This window comes from Prionailurus viverrinus, chromosome C1 (genome assembly GCF_022837055.1).
Source record: "Prionailurus viverrinus isolate Anna chromosome C1, UM_Priviv_1.0, whole genome shotgun sequence".
Classification (NCBI taxonomy): domain Eukaryota; kingdom Metazoa; phylum Chordata; class Mammalia; order Carnivora; family Felidae; genus Prionailurus; species Prionailurus viverrinus.
In genome coordinates this window covers 120,359,749-120,382,954 of record NC_062568.1, presented here as the reverse complement: position 1 = coordinate 120,382,954, position 23,206 = coordinate 120,359,749, and the positions used below count along the sequence as shown (strand labels likewise).

General features: G+C 42.9%; 1 protein-coding gene and 1 long non-coding RNA gene across 3 annotated transcripts in view; one reads left to right on the top strand and one right to left on the bottom strand.

Moving 5' to 3' along the window:
• The window catches only part of AHCYL1 (adenosylhomocysteinase like 1), a 38,114-nt gene extending 26,995 nt beyond the window's left edge, over positions 1 to 11,119 (top strand). Inside the window, exons 4-17 of one of the 2 annotated variants that reach the window (XM_047870026.1) lie at positions 350 to 450; positions 875 to 977; positions 2,349 to 2,443; positions 3,013 to 3,119; positions 3,942 to 4,058; positions 4,299 to 4,362; positions 5,174 to 5,262; positions 5,628 to 5,698; positions 6,065 to 6,159; positions 6,247 to 6,345; positions 6,737 to 6,805; positions 7,250 to 7,328; positions 8,439 to 8,559; positions 9,083 to 11,119. In XM_047870026.1, coding sequence (XP_047725982.1) covers positions 350 to 450; positions 875 to 977; positions 2,349 to 2,443; positions 3,013 to 3,119; positions 3,942 to 4,058; positions 4,299 to 4,362; positions 5,174 to 5,262; positions 5,628 to 5,698; positions 6,065 to 6,159; positions 6,247 to 6,345; positions 6,737 to 6,805; positions 7,250 to 7,328; positions 8,439 to 8,559; positions 9,083 to 9,089 — 1,217 coding nt within the window. In that variant the 3' untranslated portion in view covers positions 9,090 to 11,119. Of the gene's footprint in view, positions 1 to 349; positions 451 to 874; positions 978 to 2,348; positions 2,444 to 3,012; positions 3,120 to 3,941; positions 4,059 to 4,298; positions 4,363 to 5,173; positions 5,263 to 5,627; positions 5,699 to 6,064; positions 6,160 to 6,246; positions 6,346 to 6,736; positions 6,806 to 7,249; positions 7,329 to 8,438; positions 8,564 to 9,082 lie in introns of those variants that run through there. The other variant, XM_047870027.1, reaches the window with a different exon arrangement.
• Positions 11,120 to 14,034: 2,915 nt separating this feature from the next.
• Positions 14,035 to 22,841, bottom strand: LOC125172262 (uncharacterized). Its single transcript, XR_007154670.1, has 3 exons — positions 22,473 to 22,841; positions 21,773 to 21,856; positions 14,035 to 14,230 (listed from the first exon to the last, which is right to left on the bottom strand). It is a non-coding gene; the product is annotated as an uncharacterized LOC125172262 (long non-coding RNA).
• Positions 22,842 to 23,206: the final 365 nt, after the last annotated feature.

Below are 23,206 nucleotides of genomic sequence, written 5' to 3'. Positions count from 1 at the left end.
TATATATAGGAGCCCATTAGCCACTGCCATAACCATTTCCCCCTCCTCCCAAATGAATGAGGAGACTCACCCTCCATTTGGATCAGATTTGAGAAGTTACTTCATTCTCCATTCAGCCCTCTGTACACAAGGCTGAAACAGTGAAAAAGAAATTCCAGGTGATTGGCTGGCAGCTCCCCACTGTTGTTCTGCTGTTGAAGCTGCCAATTCATCGAGGAAATATACTTAGAGTTTTTCTACCTTATCTTGCGATATCTCAACAGATACAGACCAGCCCTAGATGTTGCTGGGGCAGGAATTGGTGATATTGCTGGTGCAGGCCTGGCTCAAATCCTCTGTTCTTTCACAGACATGTCTGCTCTGATTTCACTCAGGAAACGTGCTCAGGGGGAGAAGCCCTTGGCTGGTGCTAAAATAGTGGGCTGTACACACATCACAGCCCAGACAGCGGTGAGTTTGCTGGGAGAAAAAGGAGGGACTCGTGATGAGGAGAAAAAAACAAACTCTTTTTACTTGCTTTTCCTTCCCTGTCTATCCAGTCTCCAAATGCAAATGACCATCAGGTGGGGCCTCCTGTTACCCAATAATGGGGTTTTCTTCTTTGTATACATACGTATAATCATAACCTGACTTCGGGAGATCTAGAGTTGCAAAAACATGGTTGTTAGGAAAATGTAATGACTTTTAGGAGCACATCTTTTGGGTGAAGTTAGATGCCAGTGTGCTGCCTCGCTGGATTATACCTTCTGTAATGTCACCTTCTGTAATGTCACAGTGCGGCTAGGTTGCTGCAGAGTTGCCCGTACTGTTCCCACACATGCCACTCCTATCTGGCCCTCCTCTTTCTCACCCTTTCTTGCTCCCATCTGCATAGGTGTTGATTGAGACACTCTGTGCCCTGGGGGCCCAGTGCCGCTGGTCTGCTTGCAACATCTACTCCACTCAGAATGAAGTGGCCGCAGCACTGGCTGAGGCTGGTAAGTTTGGCTTTTTCACCACCTTTGCCTCAAAATAATTATCTAAATGTAGTATTTATGTATTAAAATAGTCCTTACAGTATCATGTATGTCCAGGGGCTGTAAAATTTGGAGGGTATTAAGAATATCAACAGGAAGAAAATGGGTAATAAAATGAAGGTCCATATCCGTGATGAAATATCATATGGTCATTAAGAATGACCAACCCTTGAAAAGAATCTTAATTACATGGGGAAATGCTTAATTGTAATGTTAAGTGAACAAAGAAGAGTATTCAACTGTGTGAGGTATACAAGTTCAGCTGGTCTTTTTTCACCAAAGGCTCATCACTTTTGAGAGAACACAAGTTAAGGAGTGCCTTCTGTATTAGTAGTTCATTGAAAAATTGTCGACTGCTTGTAAGTTCACTTAAGCATAAAACAATTTTTATTGTTAAAATGTTCAGAACATTTTAACCATGAAATTTTTTTTTTTTAATGTTTATTTATTTTTGAGAGAGGGAAGGGCAGAGCATGAGTGGGAAGGGGCAGAGAGAGGGAGACACAGAATGCAAAGCAGGCTCCAGGATCTGAGCTGTCAGCACAGGGCCCGATGTGGAACTCGAAGCCACAAACTATGAGATCATGACCTGAGCCGAAGTTGGAGGCTTAACCAACTGAGCCACCCAGGCGTTCCAGAACCATGAAGTTCCTTGAAGGACCTCCCGTCTCCTTGAGATCCTCAGCAATTTTATAATAGTTCTGTTTTTCTTGTTTACCTTTTTCTGGTGTTTATTGCAGAAAATTTAGAGGAGTTTCCAAATAATAATAATAATAATCCTAGTACACAGGGATATTTGACACATTTTTTCCTTTTTTCAGTTCACTTTTTACAGAGATAAATAAATCTCTGTACGTATACAATTTTATAACCTAAAATACAACATTTTCAGAAGTAGTTTTCCATGTCACTGAAAACTTGACAGCATCATTTGTAATAATCATATGGCCACGTGGTTTTACTTCACTATCAATACTCATGTTAAACATTTAGGTTGTTTTAAGATATTTGCTAATACGAATAATGTTCCAGTGAACAACTTTATTTTAATTCCCACTTCATTTTATCTCCTTAGGACAGAGTTCCAAGTGTGAAATTGGCCAAAGAGAATAACATTTTAAGGTTCTAAAATATTTTTAAAACAAAAATCTCTTAAATTCATTGCCGATTCCTCAACGAAAGGTGCTCTTTTGACTTTTTGCCCCTTCGAAGTTGTTTCCTTTCCAACATAGGTTCTGTAGCCTTTTTCTCTTCACGTGGATCTCAGAAAGTGGTATTGGTATAGGGAACTCCCGGAAGGAGGAGTCAGCTGATTTGTTCCCATCCCTACAGGAGTTGCAGTGTTTGCTTGGAAGGGCGAGTCGGAAGATGACTTCTGGTGGTGTATTGACCGCTGTGTGAACATGGATGGTTGGCAAGCTAACATGGTAATGATACATATTCATCCTACACTTTGACCACAGATTTGTTTCCTTTTTTCCCTCAAAGCATGGTTCCCTAAATATGTTTTGGATGTTTGTTCTTCATGCACTTACTTTGTTGCTTGATAACCTATTCAGAATGGGTCGGAGTACTGAATGGAAAGGTGGGGGAAGGGTAAGACTAAAGTGAACACGTGTGGCTCAAACACAGCAGAAAGATATAGAAAGAAGTAATGTGGTACCTCTTTGGAATAGGATTCTGGTTTCTTTCCTTCCTGCCCCAGCTCTCCTTTTGCATTCCAAGGAGTTATATATTTCAAGACTCTAGACTAAAAACGAGTCTATGATTAGCCTAATACTCTTCCCTCTAGCCAAGAACAAACTTAGGAATCCTTTTAACCATTTACACCGACAAATTTGACTGTGTTTCCACTGTCTAAACCTGCTCTAAGGAGCTCTGAGGAGTGCTCTTCCAAAACATACAGGGCTCTCTTACTAGTACAGAAAGTGGGTTCAAAGTTCCCCCCAGCTCTAGCAGCCTGAATGCCCATAGAAGTCTTCTGGCTGTTCTATAGATCCTGGATGATGGGGGAGACTTAACCCACTGGGTTTATAAGAAGTATCCAAACGTGTTTAAGAAGATCCGAGGCATTGTGGAAGAGAGCGTGACTGGTGTTCACAGGTAACAGATTCTGGAGTAGCTGCCCCTTGTGTTCTTGCCTCAGCAAATTCTTCTGGTCTCTGTCAGGCTTTAGGGCTGTGTTTCAGACTTGTAACTAAATTGGGAGTATCTTCATTAGATAAAACTTCTGAGTTTTTCCTTTTGAAGAATCCAGGAGGCCCTAAGAGGAAGTTATCTCAGGTTCTCGTTCACACATTTTTCTTTCCCACTTAACCCACTGTGAGTCTCAGCCAACGCTGGGAGGTGTAGGGAGTGAATATATCTGGAAAAACTGTATTCAATATTGTATTATAATTTTATATTTGAAATATAAAAAAAATCCTATTGTAAAAGTATACATTATACACACTACAAACAGCAAAACTGGGCAAAATATTCTTGGCTTGTCGGAAAATCTAAAAGATCTCTATCTGAAAGAGTGTTTCTCAGTTGGGAGCACATCGCACATGCTCACACACGCACACGGAGGGAACCAAAGCAGAGTCATTGATAATCTTTGTTTATCAGGGGTGGGCATGTTTTTTTATATATATTGAGAAAATGCTGGTCTAAGGAAATAACATCCCCTTTTATGGAAGAGAAGTAAATTTCTTCAATGGAAAGGGGTTTTTTTCCCTTCCAAAAAAAGGGGGGGGGGAGAGGGCTAAGGGGGAGAGAAAATGAAAAGAAGTGTGAGGAGGGATGACAAGGAAATGATCTTGGTTACTAATGTCCTTGGGGAGGGCAGCATGAAGCTTGAAGAGAATTAGGCAGATTTTGCTGCATATTGTTTCATCAGCTAACTTTGTTTTTGTTTGTTTTTGTGGCTTCTTCTCCCTTTAGGCTATATCAGCTCTCCAAAGCTGGGAAGCTCTGTGTTCCGGCCATGAATGTCAATGATTCTGTTACCAAACAGAAGTTTGATAACTTGTACTGCTGCCGAGAGTCCATTTTGGATGGGTGAGTTGAAATGTAGAGATACTCAGACTTACAGGGGACAGATCTGGGTTGGGTTGCAGTGTTAATCTGATACCACTCCAGTCTTGTCCCGTGGTCTTCCTTTGGCTTTAAAGGTTTGTCAGAGGGGTCCATTTCATACCGAGCCCAGGCAGCTTCCAGCCAGAGTTCTTTTAATTGTGTGCAGAGGGACTGTGTTTGGGCTAATAATGTTTAAGTTGAGCCCTTGTCTGTTTTCCACAGCCTGAAGAGGACCACAGATGTGATGTTTGGTGGGAAACAAGTGGTGGTGTGTGGCTATGGTGAGGTAAATAGCTGGGCCTCAGTGTGTCTTTTCGTAGACTTACCAGAAATGTGGAGTGCAGGAGATTTGTGCTGTCAGGATGGTCACTGCTGTGAGGTTAAAACATGCTTTTAGATAACGTATCTCAAAATAATAGCAAAAGTGTTTTATTCAGACTTAGGAATAGAGATGCACAAAATGAATCGAATCTTCAGATCTCACCGCATTGTCTTGTAGAATGGAATGTGGGCATCACCCCACCGCCCCCTCCCCCCCCATAACACTTACTTTTTATGAGACTTAATTCGAGTGAATATGTAGCATTTTAGCCACACAAGTGCCCTGGTATTGGAGTGAAGGGTGGGAGCCAAAGTGATACATAGTTGATTATCTGTAAACTAGAAAAGGTGAAGGAGATTTTGTTGTCATCTGTGACCCATGGAAGTTCCTGGAGCTGCTGGGCTTTCCTTGAGTTAGATGCATCTTAGATGAGAGTTAATCAAGTTTTTCTGGACTAAGATAGAAGAGGTTACAGTTGCTCTTCCTTGGTCTTGTTTTCCTAATGGTAACACCTATTTGATCTCCTGATTTCTTTTACCATCCCAAGCCCCAGCCCTTGCTATGAAATGTGAGTGTCCGCTAAATCACCTCTCTGACTAAGGGTCACAGCATAATCTGGATCTGTTTCTGCTCTGCTTGGATTGGAGCATCCCCGCAAGGGCTCACTAGATGGTGATTTCAGGGAGGTTCATCCCCATCTCCCGAAGAGCCTACCTGCCCCAGTACCCATGCCGTGATGGACCTGTCACCCCGACTTCTTTCTTACGTGCTGCAGGTGGGAAAGGGCTGCTGTGCTGCTCTCAAGGCCCTTGGAGCGATTGTCTACATCACAGAAATCGACCCCATCTGTGCTCTGCAGGCCTGGTAAGAACAGAGTGGTGATACGATTAGATTGACCCCAGTACTTCGTGCTTCTGAGAGTTCATGATGGATCGTATTAACCATTCCTTGCAGAAATCTCTCAGAGGAAGAGAAGGCTAGGATGGCTCTGTTCCCTCCATTGTAATCCCAGGGCGCTCCGGGAGCTTCTTGGCATTTTCCCTTCCTGAATGGAGTCTTGGGGAGTCTGAAGAGGCCAGTCTGTAGTTTAGCACAGCTTGTCACTTATCATCCCTGTGAGGTAGCCCTGGACCTGACTTTGCAAGGGAATTTAGCAGTCTCATTTTGTGACCAGCTTCTGTCCCACTGCTTCCTTGCTTTGCTCATAATGTTCCTTCCTTTTCTTCCAGCATGGATGGGTTCAGGGTTGTAAAGCTAAATGAAGTCATCCGGCAAGTTGATGTCGTAATAACTTGCACGGGTAAGTGTCCGTGCTCCGAGGTGCGTGGAGGAGTGGTAACTCTGAGGCCAGATCGTGAAAATGGTCTGACCGTCACATAAAGTAGGGGAGGCCTGTGCTCGGAGTAGAAGTCTCAGAACTAGCATAAGCGATCAGAACCTCAGTGTTTTCCAGAACAAAGAGACTTTTTCCCTGATGGCTTTTTATACAGTTGAATCTTAAAACCAAATCAGTGAGCCTGAAGAGCAGTTATGCAGCATACACTTTTCTCACAGAGTATACATGCCCTTTCATGCAGCGAAACTCCTCTTTCCCATCTTCTGCTGAAATCTGGTTGGTACCTTTGTTGCTCAACATCTCCTTCAACCGCTCTCCCTTTATTTTTAGGAAATAAGAATGTAGTGACACGGGAGCACTTGGACCGCATGAAAAACAGTTGTATCGTGTGCAATATGGGCCACTCCAACACGGAAATTGATGTGGTATGGTTTCTCTCATTCATTGACCGCAAGGCCTTTTTCCCCTTCCTTCCATTAGAGCCACAGTCAACTGTGCTGTCTTCCTTTCAGACCAGCCTCCGCACTCCAGAGCTGACATGGGAGCGAGTGCGTTCTCAGGTGGACCATGTCATTTGGCCAGATGGCAAACGCGTCGTCCTCCTGGCAGAGGTACGCACTCGGAAGGGCTTTGGCAGTGCGGCACAGGCACCGTAGTTAGATCTGCGGCAGGAGGAGGGGCAGGGAGGAAATGTTATGCCATGTTTCCCTGAACTCTGTCGTTGGATACAGATCTCCTTCGTACATTTTCTGGTCCCTAACATAGAACCACTCAAAAAAATACCTACCTTTTCCCAAGTAACATACTCTTTCCTGACCACAGCTCATTCTTCATTTGTCTTACTCCGATGGACTTAAGAAAATAAGATAAAATCTCGAGTCCTGATCTGGAACTGTAATGCTTTCTCTACCATCTGAGTTGCATTTGCTTAACTTGGATGACCCTGGAATCTGAAACCCGAAGGGGAGCAAAACTCATCCCAGGGCTCTCTTACCTTTCCAGGGTCGTCTGCTCAATTTGAGCTGCTCCACAGTTCCCACCTTTGTTCTGTCCATCACAGCTACAACACAGGTATGTGACTAAATGCCTGCTTCTCCTGCCCTGGGATTAGTGGGACGGGGCCTCGGGCATAGTTCCAATGAGAGTGTGCCCTGCTATGTTCTTTTCAACACGTTTCAGGTCGTGGGTGGGCAAGACAGGCTTTCTCGAGTGTAGAAGAGAGTCTTCAGTCAGGCAGACTTGGAGTTTGTGTCCCTTTAAGTTGGCTGTGTTAGCTGAGAATGTAGTGTTCTGGCTTAGTTGTATTTAGTCTGTTCTTTTATTAGGAACTAAACAAAAACAGCAGCAAATCCTTTTACGATGTGTGGTGGTGGTTATTACAGGCCAAGTCCTGGGTGCTGTCACTATGATACATCACTGTAGTACTTACCCAAGACCCTGTTACATCTAGTTTTGTTTTTGTGTCCCTGTCTAATAAGTGTTTCTGTGTTTTTTCACCCTCTTCTCTCAACCTAGGCTTTGGCACTGATAGAACTCTATAATGCACCTGAGGGACGATACAAACAAGACGTATACCTGCTTCCTAAGAAGATGGGTGAGTGAGAAACAGTAGGAACCTGTACCGATCTTCAGACTCTTGAAGGGTTTGGTGAAATGATTATCATGAAAAGTATTAGATTTAGAGTCAGAGTTGTAATCCCCATCCTAACCTCTCATGGTTTCTGGACCTCGGGACACGTTCTAATCGCTACGGGCCTCAGTTTCTTCATCAATAAAGTGAGACTAATACATACAGTGCAGAATTGTAGTAAGAATTACAACTAACGAGCCTAAGTGTTTAGCATGGTGGTTTAGGGTAGATGCTCTTAGTCTGAGTAGCCTTATGAAGTTCAGTAAAATTCCTACCACTAGTGACTTCAGCCTGGGACCAAGATGAGAGAAACAGAAACAAATCTAGGTTTTATTGTCCATCCTCTGTGTAAATAATGCAACCTCTGAGATTCTAGGGGACAGCTGTGTTGCGTTCATATGGAAAACATGTCCTCTCTGATTCTTTCCCTTCTTGAATAGTGATGCCCACCTCCCATCTATAATTGATCAGCTCCTGTCCCCTTGATTAAAGCTGAAAGACCTCTCGCTCTCATCTCCTCCAACAGATTGAGTTTTTTTCTTTAATTCATATTCATAAAAGCCCAGGAAGTTTATCCAGGGAAGAGTAATAAATTTGCACCAGCTGCCTTAGAAATCCATGATCCTAAAATTCAAGGCCCTTATGGATGTTATTCTAAATAAATCTTAATGACACAAAGGTCTTTTGAGCTACCGGTGTCTACTTTGTTCTATAGTTTGAGTGTAATTCAGTTAAAGAAGTTGTTGCAGGAAGATGAGAGTGATACATAGCATGTTGGCCACTGGGGTAAAGCCAGAAGCTTTGCCAGAGAAGGATGCAGAGGTACAAGCCCACCCCATTTTGTTACCCTGGCAAATGCCTTTCTGAACACACTCTGGATGTGCAGGGGGGGTACCCTGCCAAAAAAGGCAACTTTGAGGGCTCTTTAAGCAAATATTTTGAGTTGTAGATGCTTGCAGTTATTCCATTCCTTGTCCTCTTTCTCAAAAAGCTTCAGATGAAAATAGGGGGAGGTTATGTTCTGAGAGGCAGGTTGAAATGGGGTCTGCTCCCCCATCACTGTGTTCTTCCTAGATGAGTATGTTGCCAGCTTGCACCTGCCATCATTTGATGCCCACCTGACAGAGCTGACAGATGACCAAGCAAAATATCTGGGACTCAACAAAAATGGGCCATTCAAACCCAATTATTACAGGTAACTTGGGAAAAACAAGTGAAAAGCTCTTTTACGCAGTATTAAACCAAGCATGTTAGCTGGCTTTCTTAAATAAAGTGTTGTGCCTGATTTTGAAGAGTATAAGAACTCTGCTCCAACCTAACAAGATAGGCAGAGAAATTGTGTTATCTAGTGGTAGATATAAGGAGTAAGGGTTTTCTAGAGTTGGGAAGCTTGGGCCTCACTCCCTGACAGTCTGATACATTTGGTCTGGCTTGGGGCCCAGACTTACTTGATAAAAAACTCCCTAGATTAATCTAATATACAGTCGGGGTTGAAAACCACTGGCTTATGTTTTCAGGGAGCAGGAAATGAAACCAAAGGTGGCACTGTCATAAGCCCTGTGGAAGCACAGGGAAGAATGATCCCTGGGGAACGGCTTTAGGGATCCCAGCTGGGGCCGGGGAAGGACCCTGGGGAGTGTCCCCTGTTTCAGATTTTTCTCTTGGATCTCTCAATGTGGAAGACACAAGTGCTAACCAACCAATCTCTTTATTTACAGATACTAATGGACCATATTCCCAAGGACCAGTCCACATGAACCACACAACTCTAAAAGAAATATTTTTTAAGATAACTTTTATTTTCTTCTTATTCCTTTCCTGTTGATTTTTTTTTTCTATAATTTCATTTTTGTTTTTTCATCTCATTATCCAAGTTCTGCAGACCACACAGGAACTTGCTTCATGGCTCTTTAGATGAAACTGAGGTTCAAGGTTCCTCACCCTAGTCACTAAAGAAGGATTTTACTCTCCCAGCCCAGAAAGGTGATTCTTCCTTTCCCATTTCTGGGGACTTTAGTCTTAATTGGGTACCTTATTAACAGGAAATGCTAAGGTACCTTCCATGTTGAACAATCTGCAATGTCTAAATTGCCTTAAAAGAGCCCATTTCTTAGCTGCTGAAATCAGTGCTCTTTCACTTCTTCAGAGGAGCAGGGATGGTACCCACCAGCCAGGTAGGTTAGATGTAGGTGGCGCATGTTCATTTCCCCAGATGTTCCAAGCCCTGTTTCCTGTGTGAAGGTGGTGTGTCTGGTTCAGAGATGTGTATTGTTAAGATCCAGTTGGTCCACTTGGATTTAGTACAGCCCTTCCTCCACTCCCACCAGACCTTCTCATTTTTCAGGTTTTTAACCAGACTGCACTCTATTCAGTTGAATTTTGTCCCTTAGCATTGATTTCTGTTGTACAAAAAAAAAAAAAAAAAAAATGTTTAGTGTTAACACTGAGGAACTGCTTGGGCGATTAGTTGTTACCAGTTTCTCTTTTGAACCTTTGGAGCTGAGAGTACACAGTTGAGTCTAGAGAAGTGCTGATCTCAAACTCTTGATAAGTCCCTCTGTTTCTAAGCCCATAGTTTATAGCATCAATGAACTGGGGCCATAACGGCAAATTCTATCAGCTCTGCCCCATACAGCTTGTGCTGATGGCGAATTTCTTGAGCCATTACTCAGTCTAAAACACTGAGCTCTATCTTTAGGATTTATCCTTTAAGAGCAAATTTCTGGTCAGCTGTGCTTTTGCAACCTAAAATATTTAAAGGGAGGTAGATGTGGATGGGAGGAAGAAGGATAAATTGGGCCAGGGTGAGGGAAATATAGTTCCGTATAACTGGTCCGGGACTTTAGGCCCCCTGTATAATGTTAGTTTCACGGAAGTGGTACCACTTTTAATTGACACATTTCACAAAGAGTTTTTGAACCAAGATCTTAAAGGGCAGTTTGTGCACAGAGAAGGCAATCCGTGCGTCCTGGCCCATACTTGGAAAGAATCCCTAGAGAGGCCCTCAAAGATTAGAGAGGTGTGTTCCCATGCCATGCACCCTGCTTACCAGCATTTCTGCATGGTCCAATGAGCTTTATGCTCATGAGCTTTAAGTATATAATTATCCAGGATTCCAAATCCTCAACTTGTTCTAGCTGGTGATCCTTCAAAGTTGGGTCAGGCATTAGTGCTAGGTACTAGAAATGTTCATTTCTCTGTTGCCATTGATCAGAGAGACAGACATTAAAAAACAGTAACATACGAAAGGAAAGCTTTCACTCTGCCTCCTTCTAGCAGAGTCTTGCCAAAACGTTTTTCCTCTTCCTCTCCTAGTTCTCCCCCACCCAGCCCCTTCCCACTCCTTTTCAGTGTGACCATGCTTTCTTTTCTGTAGACGCTAATGGTTCAAGCCCTTTTTCCACAGGGCATTGAACCAGCCAATCAGAACACCCCATCCTTTAGGGGAGGTAACCTGGCCAACAGTGGTATCCATCGCATCAGCTCTGCTGGAGGGAAGGGGCCCAGGTCCCGCAGCCCTCTGGCCTGCCCCCTGCTCCCCATCTATTTCTGTGTCCATAGGAATAATAGGTAAGGGTTCCATCTCTGTCAAGCCATGTAACAAAGGACACTGTGGGAAAATGTCTGGCATCAGAGGGAGCGTGTGGAGAGCAACTTGGGAGGAACAAGTTTATTTTGTATTGAATGATTTTTAATGAATGCAATATTAATCCTTGCAGATGAGCAATAATCATTAAAGTCAATTAAAATGATAAGACCTTATTGGAATTCTGTGTCATTCTTGACTGAACAACAGAACGTCATTAGAATTTGTTTTCGAGGGTGGGATGAGTCATGGGCCACTCTGATAGAGATTTGCTGAGGACCTAATATGGAGAGGAGCAGGCTGGGTGCAGAGTTCAGTAATATCTCCATATATATATGTGTATAGAGAGAGAGAGGTGAGAGAGGGAGAGAAAATCTCATTCAGGCTCCGCCCTCAACATGGAGGCTGGCACAGGGCTCAATCCCGCAACCCCAGAATCACAACCTGAGCCAAAGTCAAGAGCTCAACCGACTGAGCCACCCAGACGCCCCTGTAGTGATATCTTAAGTTTTGTTTGCCTGCTCTGTGCCAAAGCACTTTCATTGTAAACTCCATCAAGAAGCAAATCTGCGGGGCACCTGACTGACTCAGTCAGTGGAGTGTGCAACTCTTGATCTCAGGGTTGTGAGTTTGAGCCCCACATTGGGTGTAGAGATTACTTAAAAATAAAATCTTTAAAAAGTTAAAAAAAAAGACAAATCTGCTTACGCTTCAGGGTTCCTCATTTGTGCAGTTCCCCTTTAAGACCCTGTACCTTTTTTTTTTCCTTAAAGTCTCTAAAGTTAGGAAAGCTTCAGCCCCTCCCACACCTGTAGCCATCTCTAGAGTTATCTCTGTGGCTTCTGATGTGACTATATATTAATAATCTTTCAAAAGTAATACCTTTTCTAGGGTGCCTGGGTGGCTCACTCAGTTAAGCGTCAGACTTCAGCTCAGGTCATGATCTCACAGTTTGTGAGTTCCAAGTCCCAAGTCGGGCTCTGTGCTGACAGCTCAGAGCCTGGAACCTGCTTTGGATTCTGTGTGTCCCTCCCTCTCTCTCTCTGCCCCTCCCCTGCTTGTGTTCTGTCTCTCAAAAATAAACGTTAAAACAATTTTTTGAAAAAAAAAAAAAAATACCGGGGTGCCTGGGTGGCTCACTCAGTTAAGCATCAGACTTCAGCTCAGGTCATGATCTCACAGTTCGTGGGTTTGAGCCCCGCATTGGGCTCTGTGCTGGCAGCTCAGAAGCTGAAGCCTGCTCCGGATTCGGTGTCTCCCACTCTCTCTGCCCCTCCCCTGCTCGTGCTCTGTCTCTCAAAAATAAATAAACATTAAAAAAAATTAAAAAAACACAAAACCTTTTATGTTTTGTTAAATTGGCCCCAAACAATGTTGATGATTTCTATGCAGACAGAAAAATGACGTGTTTTTAATTCTGGAAGCTTTATCCATACACATAAATCCGAATTTAAGATAAACTTCATATTGCCTAATTAGTGATTTAAACTTTTAACCGTCTTGTGAATCTATTTGATAACTCTTGAGATTATAAAAAGTCATCTGTTATGGTGGGAAAATATCTTAAATATTTGAATATAAGGAATTTAAATGAACTGTTGACCTTATAGTTTCATAAAACTGATTCTTCGAAGTTTTCTTATCGCCTACTATGTGCCAGAAGTCTGTTTTAGATACTTGAGATACATCAGTGAGAATCAGATTTTCTTCTTTTGTGGAGTTTACATAAAATTCCAATAAGTCTCAGATTCCTCTTTCCTTTTTCCTTTACCCACAATTCTGCCATTCGGTAGGGCAGAGCAAGCTGGGCACCTACATGGATTTGTAGCCAGGTATGTAGATGTGGGAGCTGGGGTGAGGCCCAGTGCAGGGAGTTATCCTAAGTGGGATGAGGGGGACGTTGACACAGGGGAGGGATGACAGTGGCAGGTAGGATAGGAACATGGGACTTGATCAAATAAGCAAACATAGTAAGAATAATAGAAGCCAATTTTTCTCATTTTTGGAGAAGGTGTTACCAATCGGAAAGAGAAAACTAGGATGAACTCTAGTGTGTTTGAATAGGAGGTATTGCTGTGAATTCATGAATTCCAAAATAAGTATAGGTGTGTGTGTGTACAAACATTCCCTAGCTCTGTCTAATACGTGAACCTGGCAGCTGTCTCCTTCCCCCATTGTGGTGCACACATCTAGCATCCAGATTCAGGTACTACATTTTCCACTTAAAGGAGCCAGGACTGACTGGAGAAAGGGCTGATTCCATGGCTGGGCAGGAAAAGTACAAGGTGAGCCAGAGAGAAAGGAAGTACTGAAAAAAATGATGGGGGCATGTCAAAAAGACACAGAGGCCAGCTTTAAGGGATTCACACTGGGCAAATCTGAGACAATCTGACACCAAAATAATGGCTTATAAACCATTGAATAAATAGGAAACCATGAGTCTATATACTGATATGAATGAATGGCTTAATAAAAAATGAGAGGGGCACCTGGGTGACTCAGTTGGTTAAGCGTCCAACTCTTGGTTTCAGCTCAAGTCATGATCTCATGGTTTGAGTTCAAGCCCCATGTAGGGCTCTGTGCTGACACCTCAGAGCCTGGAGCCTGTTTTAGATTCTATTCCTCCCTCTCTCTGCCCCTCCCCTGCTCATGCTCTCTCTCTCTCTCAAAAATAAACTTAGAAAAAAAAGGATATTGAACAAAGTATTCTAGTCTAGGTAGCGTATGCTAAATCCACCTGCATCCTGGCCAGGATTCACTATGGTATTAGGAAATCTCAGCAGACTGATAAAGCAACTTAAAAATTACCTGGGAAAGTAATTTGTGATTCCAATTAGGGTGTGTAACGGCGTGTGTGTGCACTGTCTCTCAAAACCGAACAAAAAAAAGGAACTCAAATCGGAAATGTTTAAAGGAGTTTAAATTTATAAATAAATTGGGTATTCAAATTTCTCTCAATTAAAAGTAATTAACATTTGCTAGATTTATAAATAAGATCTATAAGCTGTACTTGAAAAAGCTGAAGTAATGTTTTTGTTGCTTTAATAAATTGAATATTCATTTTCTTGGCAGTGGTGTCTTCTCCTCCATACCGCAGCCCTTGAATATATTTTAAAACGTCCTCTAGAAAGAATTGTTCTAGATTGCGGGCCAGAGGGTCTATTTGTCTCTGATGTTCAGGCTTTCCCCTGCCCATCCTGCCCTCCGTGTGACGTGGTTCTCCATTGCAACCACCAGATGGCGACTTTTCTCACATTCTCTGGTTGTCACACATGGTCTCCTGCCAACAAATGATAATAAAATATAGCTCCACAGTTCCTTCTCTGAAACCTTGTGTTTTGAAGTTGAGAATATTTCATATTTTTAGGAAATACACAAATACTCAGTATATTATGTAATACCTATGGGGGGGGTGACATTCCATAATCAAATGTGTTGATATTTTCTCAATTATGTTTTAATATTCACAGAATAAGGGATAAAGACTATCAAAAGCCTCCCATTCATTTAGATCAGGTTTTGCTGCTAAACTGATTTGTGACAAGCTTCGAGGGGAATTTCTGATTTTAAAAATTTTAATTTTGGAGTTGTGGATGAGGTTTGTGGCTATGGAATAGTAACACATAGTGTTTGCTCTAACTGGCTCCATTCTAAATGCTTTACACAATAAGCATACTTGATCTTCACAATAACGCCATAAGACAGATATTACTATTATCTCCATAGTACAGATGGGGAAATTGAGACAGGGAGGTGGAGTAACTTGCCCGAGGGTATACAACTCCCAAGTTGGTGAAGCTGGAATTAACCCAGACAGTCCGGCTTCAGGGTCTATGCTTAACACCACGCAATATTGCTTCTAAGAAACAGCCTCCAACCAGGTTTGGTTTGAATGTTTGGTTTGAAAAAAAGGGATCCCAGGATCCTGCCCCAGACCTGCTGAAACAAACTCAGAGCCATGAGGAAACCACGTATCTCCGGTCACAGTGCCACTGACAGGTAGACCTAGGACTTGACCTCCAGTCTTTCTGGCTCCCTTGTGACCTTTCTTCTGAGTCACCTGGAAACTCCCCAAGGGTACTTTCAGGCAGTTTCCCTATGGTTCTTATTTCTTAGCGAAGATCCTTTCAGCAGAGGAAAGAGCATGGGCATGAAGACCCAAACTGCAGATGTCATGACTTTGCTAACGGCCCTGACAGCCCAGGGAACCTGCTGCCTCCTGGCGTAAAGAATTGTGCTTCCCAAAGCCAGAACCAAACCAGGTCAAAGTTACCCACTCTTGGGGCCCCAAAGATTTACTGATGACCCGTGGGGCCCTTGTGCTCTGGATTTGGTTGTTTTTAAACCACAGAAATTCACACTCAGGTTCATTACTGACGCCACTATTTCAGCGCATCAACACCAAACGAAAGGTCCATTCTCTTCAATGATTCTCTGGCCTTTGTGTTTCTATCTGGGCAAATTACTTCCACAGGGCCACTTAGAGGTGTTTTCTCATCAGGGAAAGGAGAAAGAGCTTGAACTGGATAAATATGAGCATACTGCTCTACTGAAGGTTAAGTGAGCACAGCCTTCTCTGAGGTGCACTCACTCCTACAGCTTGCTTTCATGCAAATCTGTCGACAGAGGGGATAGCTGAGTGTGAACTTTTCTTTTAAGCAAAGGTGACTTTATCTCAAATCTAATAGGTATGGTAAGAAGGGAACTGTCTTTCTCTGTCACACATACAATGGGGAGCAAACCACCGCCTGTGGCTTTTTCATATCTATGCTGTGGGCTTACTAAAGTGTATGCTTTTATTGTTGGATAGAGTGTTCTTTTTTTTTTAATAGTTTGTTGTTAAGTTAGTTAACATACAGTGTATATACAGTGCACTCTTGGCTTCAGGAGTAGATTCCCATGATTCATCACTTACACACAACACCCAGTGCTCATCCCAACACATGCCCTCAATGCCCATCTCCCATTTTCCCCGCTCCCCCATCCCCCACCCCCATCAACCCTCAGTTTGTTCTCTGTATTTATGAGTCTCTTATGGTTTGCCTCCCTCTCTGTGTGAAACTTAATTTTCCTTCCCTTCCCGTTTGGTCTTCTGTTAAACCTCTCAAATTCCACATATGAGTGAAAACATATGACATCTTTCTCTGACTGACTTATTTCACATAGCATAATACCCTCCAGTTCTGTCCACATTGTTGCAAATGACAAGATTTCATTCTTTCTCATTGCCAAGTAGTATTCCATTGTATATATAAACCATATCTTTTTTATCCATTTATCAGTTGATGGACATTTGGGCTCTTTCCATAATTTTGCTATTGTTGATAGTGCTAATAAACATTGGGGTACATGTGCCCCTATGCATCAGCACTCCTGTATCCTGGGGATAAATTCCTAATAGCACTATTGCTGGGTCGTAGGGTAGTTCTGGTTTTAATTTTTTGAGGAAGTTCCGCATTGTTTTCCAGAGCGGCTGTACCAGTTTGCATTCCCACCAACAGTGCAAGAGGGTTCCCCTTTCTTGGATAGAGTGTTCTGTGTGCCTGTTACATCTAGTTGGCTTATTGTGTTGTTTGAGCCCTCTGTTTCCTTGATTATCTTCTGTCTGGTTGTTCTAACCATTATTGTGAGTGGGGTATCGGAGTCTCCAACCGTCACCGTAGAACTGTCCGTTTCCCCCTTCAATTCTATCAGTGTTTGCTTTATATATCTTGATGGTCTTCATCAGGTGCATAAATGTAATTATCATAGCTTCGTGCTGTATTGAGGCTTTTATTAAGACATAATGTCCTTCTTTGTCTCTTCTAATTTTTTTTTGATTTAAAATCGATTCTGTCTGATATTAGTATGGCCATCCCTGCTCTCTTTTGGTGACTATTTATATGGAATATCTTTTTCCATCCTCTCCTTTCAACTCGTTTCATCATCTGCAGATGTGCCTTTGGATCTCAAGTGAGTCTCTTATAGACAGCATATAGTTAGGTCATGTGTTTGTCCACTCTGCCAATCTCTGGCTTTTGACTGGGGAGTTAAATCTATGTACACTTAAAGTAATTACGTATTAAGGGGGACTTACTTCTGTCACTGTGCTATTTGTATTCTATATGCCTTACAGTCCCTCATTTCCTGCATTACGGTCTTCTTTTGTGTTTAGTTGATTTTTTTTTTTCGTAGTGAATTGTTTAAATTCCTTTCTCATTTCCTTTTGTGTGTATTATATAGCTATTTTCTTTGTGGTTACCATGGGGTTACACTGAAGATTCTAAACTTACAATGCTCTAATTTGAACATATACCTTCAATAATATACAAAAACTCTGCTCCTTCACTCTGTTCTCACCCCTTTTGGTTGTTGATGTTACAAAATATCATCTTTATACGTTGTATACCCCAAAACAGACTAATAATTCTTTAAAATTCATTATTCTTCTAAGTTATGTAAAACACAAAGTGTGGAGTTACAAACCAAAGATACAGTAATACTAGTTTTCACGCTAACAATTTTTTTCTTTATTATTATTATTTTTTATTTTTTTGAGAGAGAGAGGGAGCCCTTGCAAGAGGGGGAGAGGGAGGGAGAGAGAGAATCTTAAGCAGCGTGAGCTGGCCACAAGCCTCAATCCCATGCCCCTGGGATCATGACCTGAGCCGAAATCAAGAGCCAGACAGACACTCAACCCACTGAGCCACCTAGGCACCTCCAATTATTTTTTAAATGTATTAGTCTCGTATAGAAAAAAAAAAGAGAGAATAGTAACAAGCCTCTGGGGAAGGGTAAATTGTGTACTAAAAGCTGAAATTGATCAAAGTTAATCATAAATTACTCTCCAGCCCTTCCCCTGGAAGTTGCAAAGCCTTCAACAAACTTCAGGGTTCCAAAATAGTTACATCAGACAGATTCTGCCAGTGCAACTCTGCTCTAGGTGGGGAGACCGAGTCCTGGTGCTTCCTAGAAGCCTCTCCCTGCACCCCCTATGATTTTAACACTTGCCTATCATTTGAATATGTCCCATCATCTCTCCCCTCCCCAGGTCAAGCTGTCAGATAAGACCACAGCCCTGGACAATAGCTTGACTGTAACCTCATGACAGACCTTGACAAAAAGACGCTCTGCTTGTCCAAACTGGAGTCAGGCTCCTCTGAGCCCTTTTTCTTTTCTTTTCTTTTCTTTTCTTTTCTTTTCTTTTCTTTCTTTTTTAAGAGAGAGAAAGAGCAGGGGAGAGGTGCAGAGGGAGAGGGAGAGTAAGGGGGGATCCTTGCCAGGCCTGCATAGCCAAAATGTAACAAGAATCCCACTAAGTCAGTTTAGCAAGAATCTCCTCACTCTTGATATCTGATCATATTCTTCATTCTCTATCCTTGATATCTGATCACCTTGGCCTGCCTTCAGCAAGAATTCCTTTTGAGTCAGTTTAGCAAGAATCCCCCTGCCCTAGCTGTCTCCTCTTGGTAACTTTTTTTCATCCACTGACCCCCTCATTCCACTTGTTGGCTACAAATCCCCAGCTATCTTTGCTGGATTTGGAGTTGAGCCCAATCTTTCTCACCTACTGATAGCCTTGACACCTATTGCAAGGGTACTGACTAAAGTCTTCCTTACTATGTTAACAAAGTGTCAGAATATTTTTTTCTTTAACATCCTTGAGCGAAATGCACTCAGCAAAGCCATCCCCAGATTTTTGACCAATAGAAACTATGAAATAATAAATGTTTGCTGTCTCGATCCTTAAATGTTAGGGTCATTTGCTGCACAGAGCTAGAAACTAATGCCTGATGTGGCCTGGATGCTGTGATGCATGGCTCAAATTCTCCTTCCAGGACTGGGCTCTCCTGCTTCTATTGCACAGAGTGTTGGCTGCTAGCAGTTTGCAGCTAAGTCCTTCTCCAGCTGTTGCTTTTGGTAAAGAGAGCTACCTTGCCCAAGGATATACCCCCTTCCCAGGCAGTCTGCCGCCCAAGGATTTGTCCATGCAGGAGTATAAAGGCCTGGCCCCTTGGCCTCCAATATGGGATAACCCTGAAGGATCCACTGAGATCTCTGTGACAACTGTGTCACAGTTGAACTTCTCCCTCCTCCAGCCCCCAAGTCCTGTTTCTCCCACCTTTGTACAGGCGTTATTACCAGGATCAGTCTCCAACATACCTTCTAAATCTCTGCCTCAGAGCCTGTTTTCCAGGGAACCTGACCTAAGACACTATGTGACCTTGAGCAAACCCTTTACCTTTCAAATTCTTGGCTTCTCCATCTGCAAAATGGGAGAAATACCATGATTAAATGAGTTTAAGTCCTTGGCATGGTGCCCGCCATATATATATAGTAAACACATATAGAGAGTTGCTGTTGTTATTGTTACTATCTACGAAAAGAACATCCCAAGTTCCCTGCTCCCCTCACTGCAAAAAACCAGCTAGTGCAAAGGCCTTGAGATGGCTGCAAACTTGGCAGGCTAGAGAGAGAGAGAGAGAGAGAGAGAGAGAGAGAGTGCGGAGGGCCCCGAGGCTAAAGGAGGAGCATGGTAGGGGCTGAAGTCAGAGAAGCAGGGAGGGCCCTGCTGGGCCCATGTGGGCCTTGTAGAGAGTTACAACTTAAATCTAAGTGAGGTGGGAAGCCATGGCAGAGTGAGTGCAAAGAAATTACACCAGTTGATATGTGGTTCTAAAAGCTCAGTCTGGCTGTGGGGAGAAGCAGGAAAACAACAGCAGCGAGGGAAGCAGGGAAGACGAGTAATGATGTTCGTGAAGGGCAGGGAAGGCGCCAGGACAGGTTTTGATGGGAAAGTCACTGCCCCACTAGATGGAAGGGGGAAGGAGAGAGAAATTAAGGATGTGTCTTAGGTTTTGGCTTGAGAAAAATGGGCGGTTGGTAATATCATCTATTCAGATGAGGAAAAGCAAGAGAAGAGCAGGTTTGGGTAAAGGGAGGGACAATTGGGAGTTCTGTTTGTAACATGTTAAGTTTGAAATGCCTATTAGCTATCCAAGTGAGATGTCAAAGCAGTCATTGGATGTGTGTGTGTGTGTGTGTGTGTGTGTGTGTGTGTGTGTGTTTTAATTTTCTTTAAGTTTATTTATCTATTTTGAGAGAGAGAGAGGGAAAGAGAATGAGCAACGAAGGGGCAGAAGGAGAGGGAGAGACAGAATCCCAAGTGGGCTCTGAACTGTCAGCCCTGATGTGGGACTTAATCGCACAAACTCAACTGTGAGATCATGACCTGAGCCGAAATCAAGAGTCGGACCCTTAACAGACTGAGCCACCCAGGCTCCCCTGGATGTATCTCTGTGTCCTCTTTTGACTAAGCCATACTGCATGTAAGAAGGCTAGGAAGTTATAAATTAATATGTCCCGGGACAGACAGCTGATTCCTTTGGGAGACAAGATTCAGGTTATTTGCCCTATTCACTAACTAACTAACTAACACATTATCCATATTTTCTTCTTCTCATAGCCATTAATGGAGAAAACGCCATATGGCATTGCAACTAGATAGAGGTTAAGACAAGTCATGACTTTAATATGCAGCATTTCATGGACTGGTAATAACCTGACCAGGGCTAAGACAGAAATTGCCAGAAAGAGGCTCACTTTGCCTCCCAGCATGCAGTTAGGTATAGACGGAGGTGAAGCATCTTGCTCAGTAGATGACACCCTGGAGGCACACAGTATGTGTCAACTTCCTACTCCAGAGCCTAACTGGGAAAACCACCGTCTTCTTGGTACAGCCCCTGCCATGCTGTAATGACTCAGATATGAAGTTTAACTTCCTCCGGTCTCTTGAACCATAACCACTTATGGTAGAGGAAGGGCCTTCTCACCTGGGCTTCACCTTTTGGCAATAATTCTTTTTTTTTTTTTAACGTTTTTATTTATTTTTGAAGGAGAGAGAGACAGAGCATGAGCCAGGGAGGAGCAGAGAGAGAGAGGAAGACATAGAATTTGAAGCAGGCTCCAGGCTCTGAGCTGCCAGCACAGAGTCCGACGCGGGGCTTGAACTCACAAACCGTGAGATCATGACCTGAGCCGGAGTCGGACGCTCAACTGACTGAGCCACCCATGCGCCCCAATAATTCTTTTTTAAAAAATGCTTTATAGTGATCAAAATGATTTCACATAAATTAGCTCATTTGATCCATAGTCTCATAAAACAGGGGATTATCATCATTTTACAGATGAGGAGAGAAGGAACCATTTTCCTAAGGGTCTCTAAAAATTCTGAATTATTAAACACAAATATCAATGGTTTCTGTATATTCTGTTTTGTCAGTGCTCCATTATTTAGTAACCCATTTTCTTATTGGCTATTTCTCATATTAGGTTGGCCCCAATTTTGCACAGCTGAAAATACCACTGGCTGGAACATCTCATCATACATATATCTTTGTCTAAATCTTTGTGTCCTTAGGACCTATTACTACAAGGGGAATAACTGAACTAAAACCTTAAACCTTCCCTGTCCTGGATGTAGCTGAAGCAATATAGGGTGTTTAAAGGCCTATTTTTCCCCCCAAGGAGATAGAGTTTGTGGTAGGCCAGTCTTAGACGTTGGCCCAACCAGTTACTAAAACTAGAAAGCAGTTATGTGTTGGGTTTTGTGGGATCTGCTGATTTTATCCAAGAACTGCATGGGTCCCTTTCCTGCAAATTCCTTCATTTTTCCTGTCACCTTGGCCCAGCCCAGCTTGGATGAAATGCTAATTTACCAAGTGTGTTACTGGATATGAAAAGAAACAGGGACAAAGGACAGGAAGATCAGCAGGAAGAAGAAGCAACAGAGTGGCTTTAGATTCATTCATTATTTTACAGCAAAGACTTCTAAAGCACCTACTAGTTGGGACCCTGGTGGAAATTTCGCCAAAGCTGCATCACAGGGACTTTCTGGGAATCGAGCTGGAGCAGCAAAAGTGGCACTCTGGAGAGAGAAAGATGGAGAAAATGCCTTTAAGGACTTTACCACACAGTAACAGGTAATTATGACACATCACCTCTAAGATGTTTAATGGGCATCTCAAATGTGACATGTCCAAAACTGAAATCTTGATCTTCCTCCTAAACCTGTTTTTCTTTCTCCCAGACTTCCCTATTTTAATAAGCAATACAACCACTCACCTAGTTTCTCAAACCAAAAATCTAGGACCCATCCTTTATTCCTCTGTATCCTGCTGATAGGATTCCAGCCTTTCACTAAATCCTGTCCAATCTACCCACACAATGTAGAAATATCATAACTACTCTGGTGCAAGCACCATCATTTTCATCTATATAATCTCCTACCCATTTTCATCTATATAATCTCCTAATCTGCTTACCCTTATCCACTCTCAACTCTCTAATCCCTTCTCCAAAAAAGCAGCCAGACTGGTCTTTTAAACATCAGACCATACACCTCCGTGGTTGACATCCTCTGATGGTTTTCCTTTTCACTTAGAATAAAATTCAAAAAATTTTCATGCCCTTCATGGCTCTGCATGTATCTGGCCCTCATCTCCTCCTATCCTCTCCCTAATCCCCTCACCTGCCACACTGACCTCAAGGGCTCTGTAGCTGGCCGGTCCCTCCACTTGAATTGTCTCCATGGCGCTTCTTCAGAACTCATTTAAAATCACACCCTCAGGCTTGTTTTCCCTGGGCATCCAACCTAATATAGCCATGCGTCCCATCATCACTGCCAGTTCCTAATCTGTTACACCTCTTTTTGTTTCTTCTCAGCACTTACTTCTCTAATGTCGTATTGGTGTGCTCATTGTTTACCTCTCCCACTAGGTACTAAGTTACGTGCCATTCGAGCAGGAACTTGATTTGTTCCCCATTCTATAGCACTGCCTGAAAGTGCAGGAAGCATTTCGTGTTTATTGAATGATGATGAATGCATGTTTATCACAAATCTGTTTTACTGACTTATTCATTTGTTCCCCGTATTTCCCCCAAGTGAATGTAAACTCCGTGAAAACTGGGATCGTGTCCATTTTGTTCACTATTATATCTCCTAACGTTTGGAACAGAGCTATAGCAGTGACAAGTGCAAAGCTATGTTAAAGAACGGCAGGGGCAACTAAACTGACCGAGGGAGCTACGGGAGTACTCACAGATAAAACTGCACCTAAACCGAGAATGAAAGAGGTGAGAACCAAAAAGACTGGAGAGAGAGAAGAGTCGCGGCAGAGGCAATCTCGCGAGATGTTGGGCAGCCAAGATGGTTTCCAGCACTTGCCGCCACACTTAATATGGCGATCGGGGAAGGTTCCTGGGGGAAATCACGCGA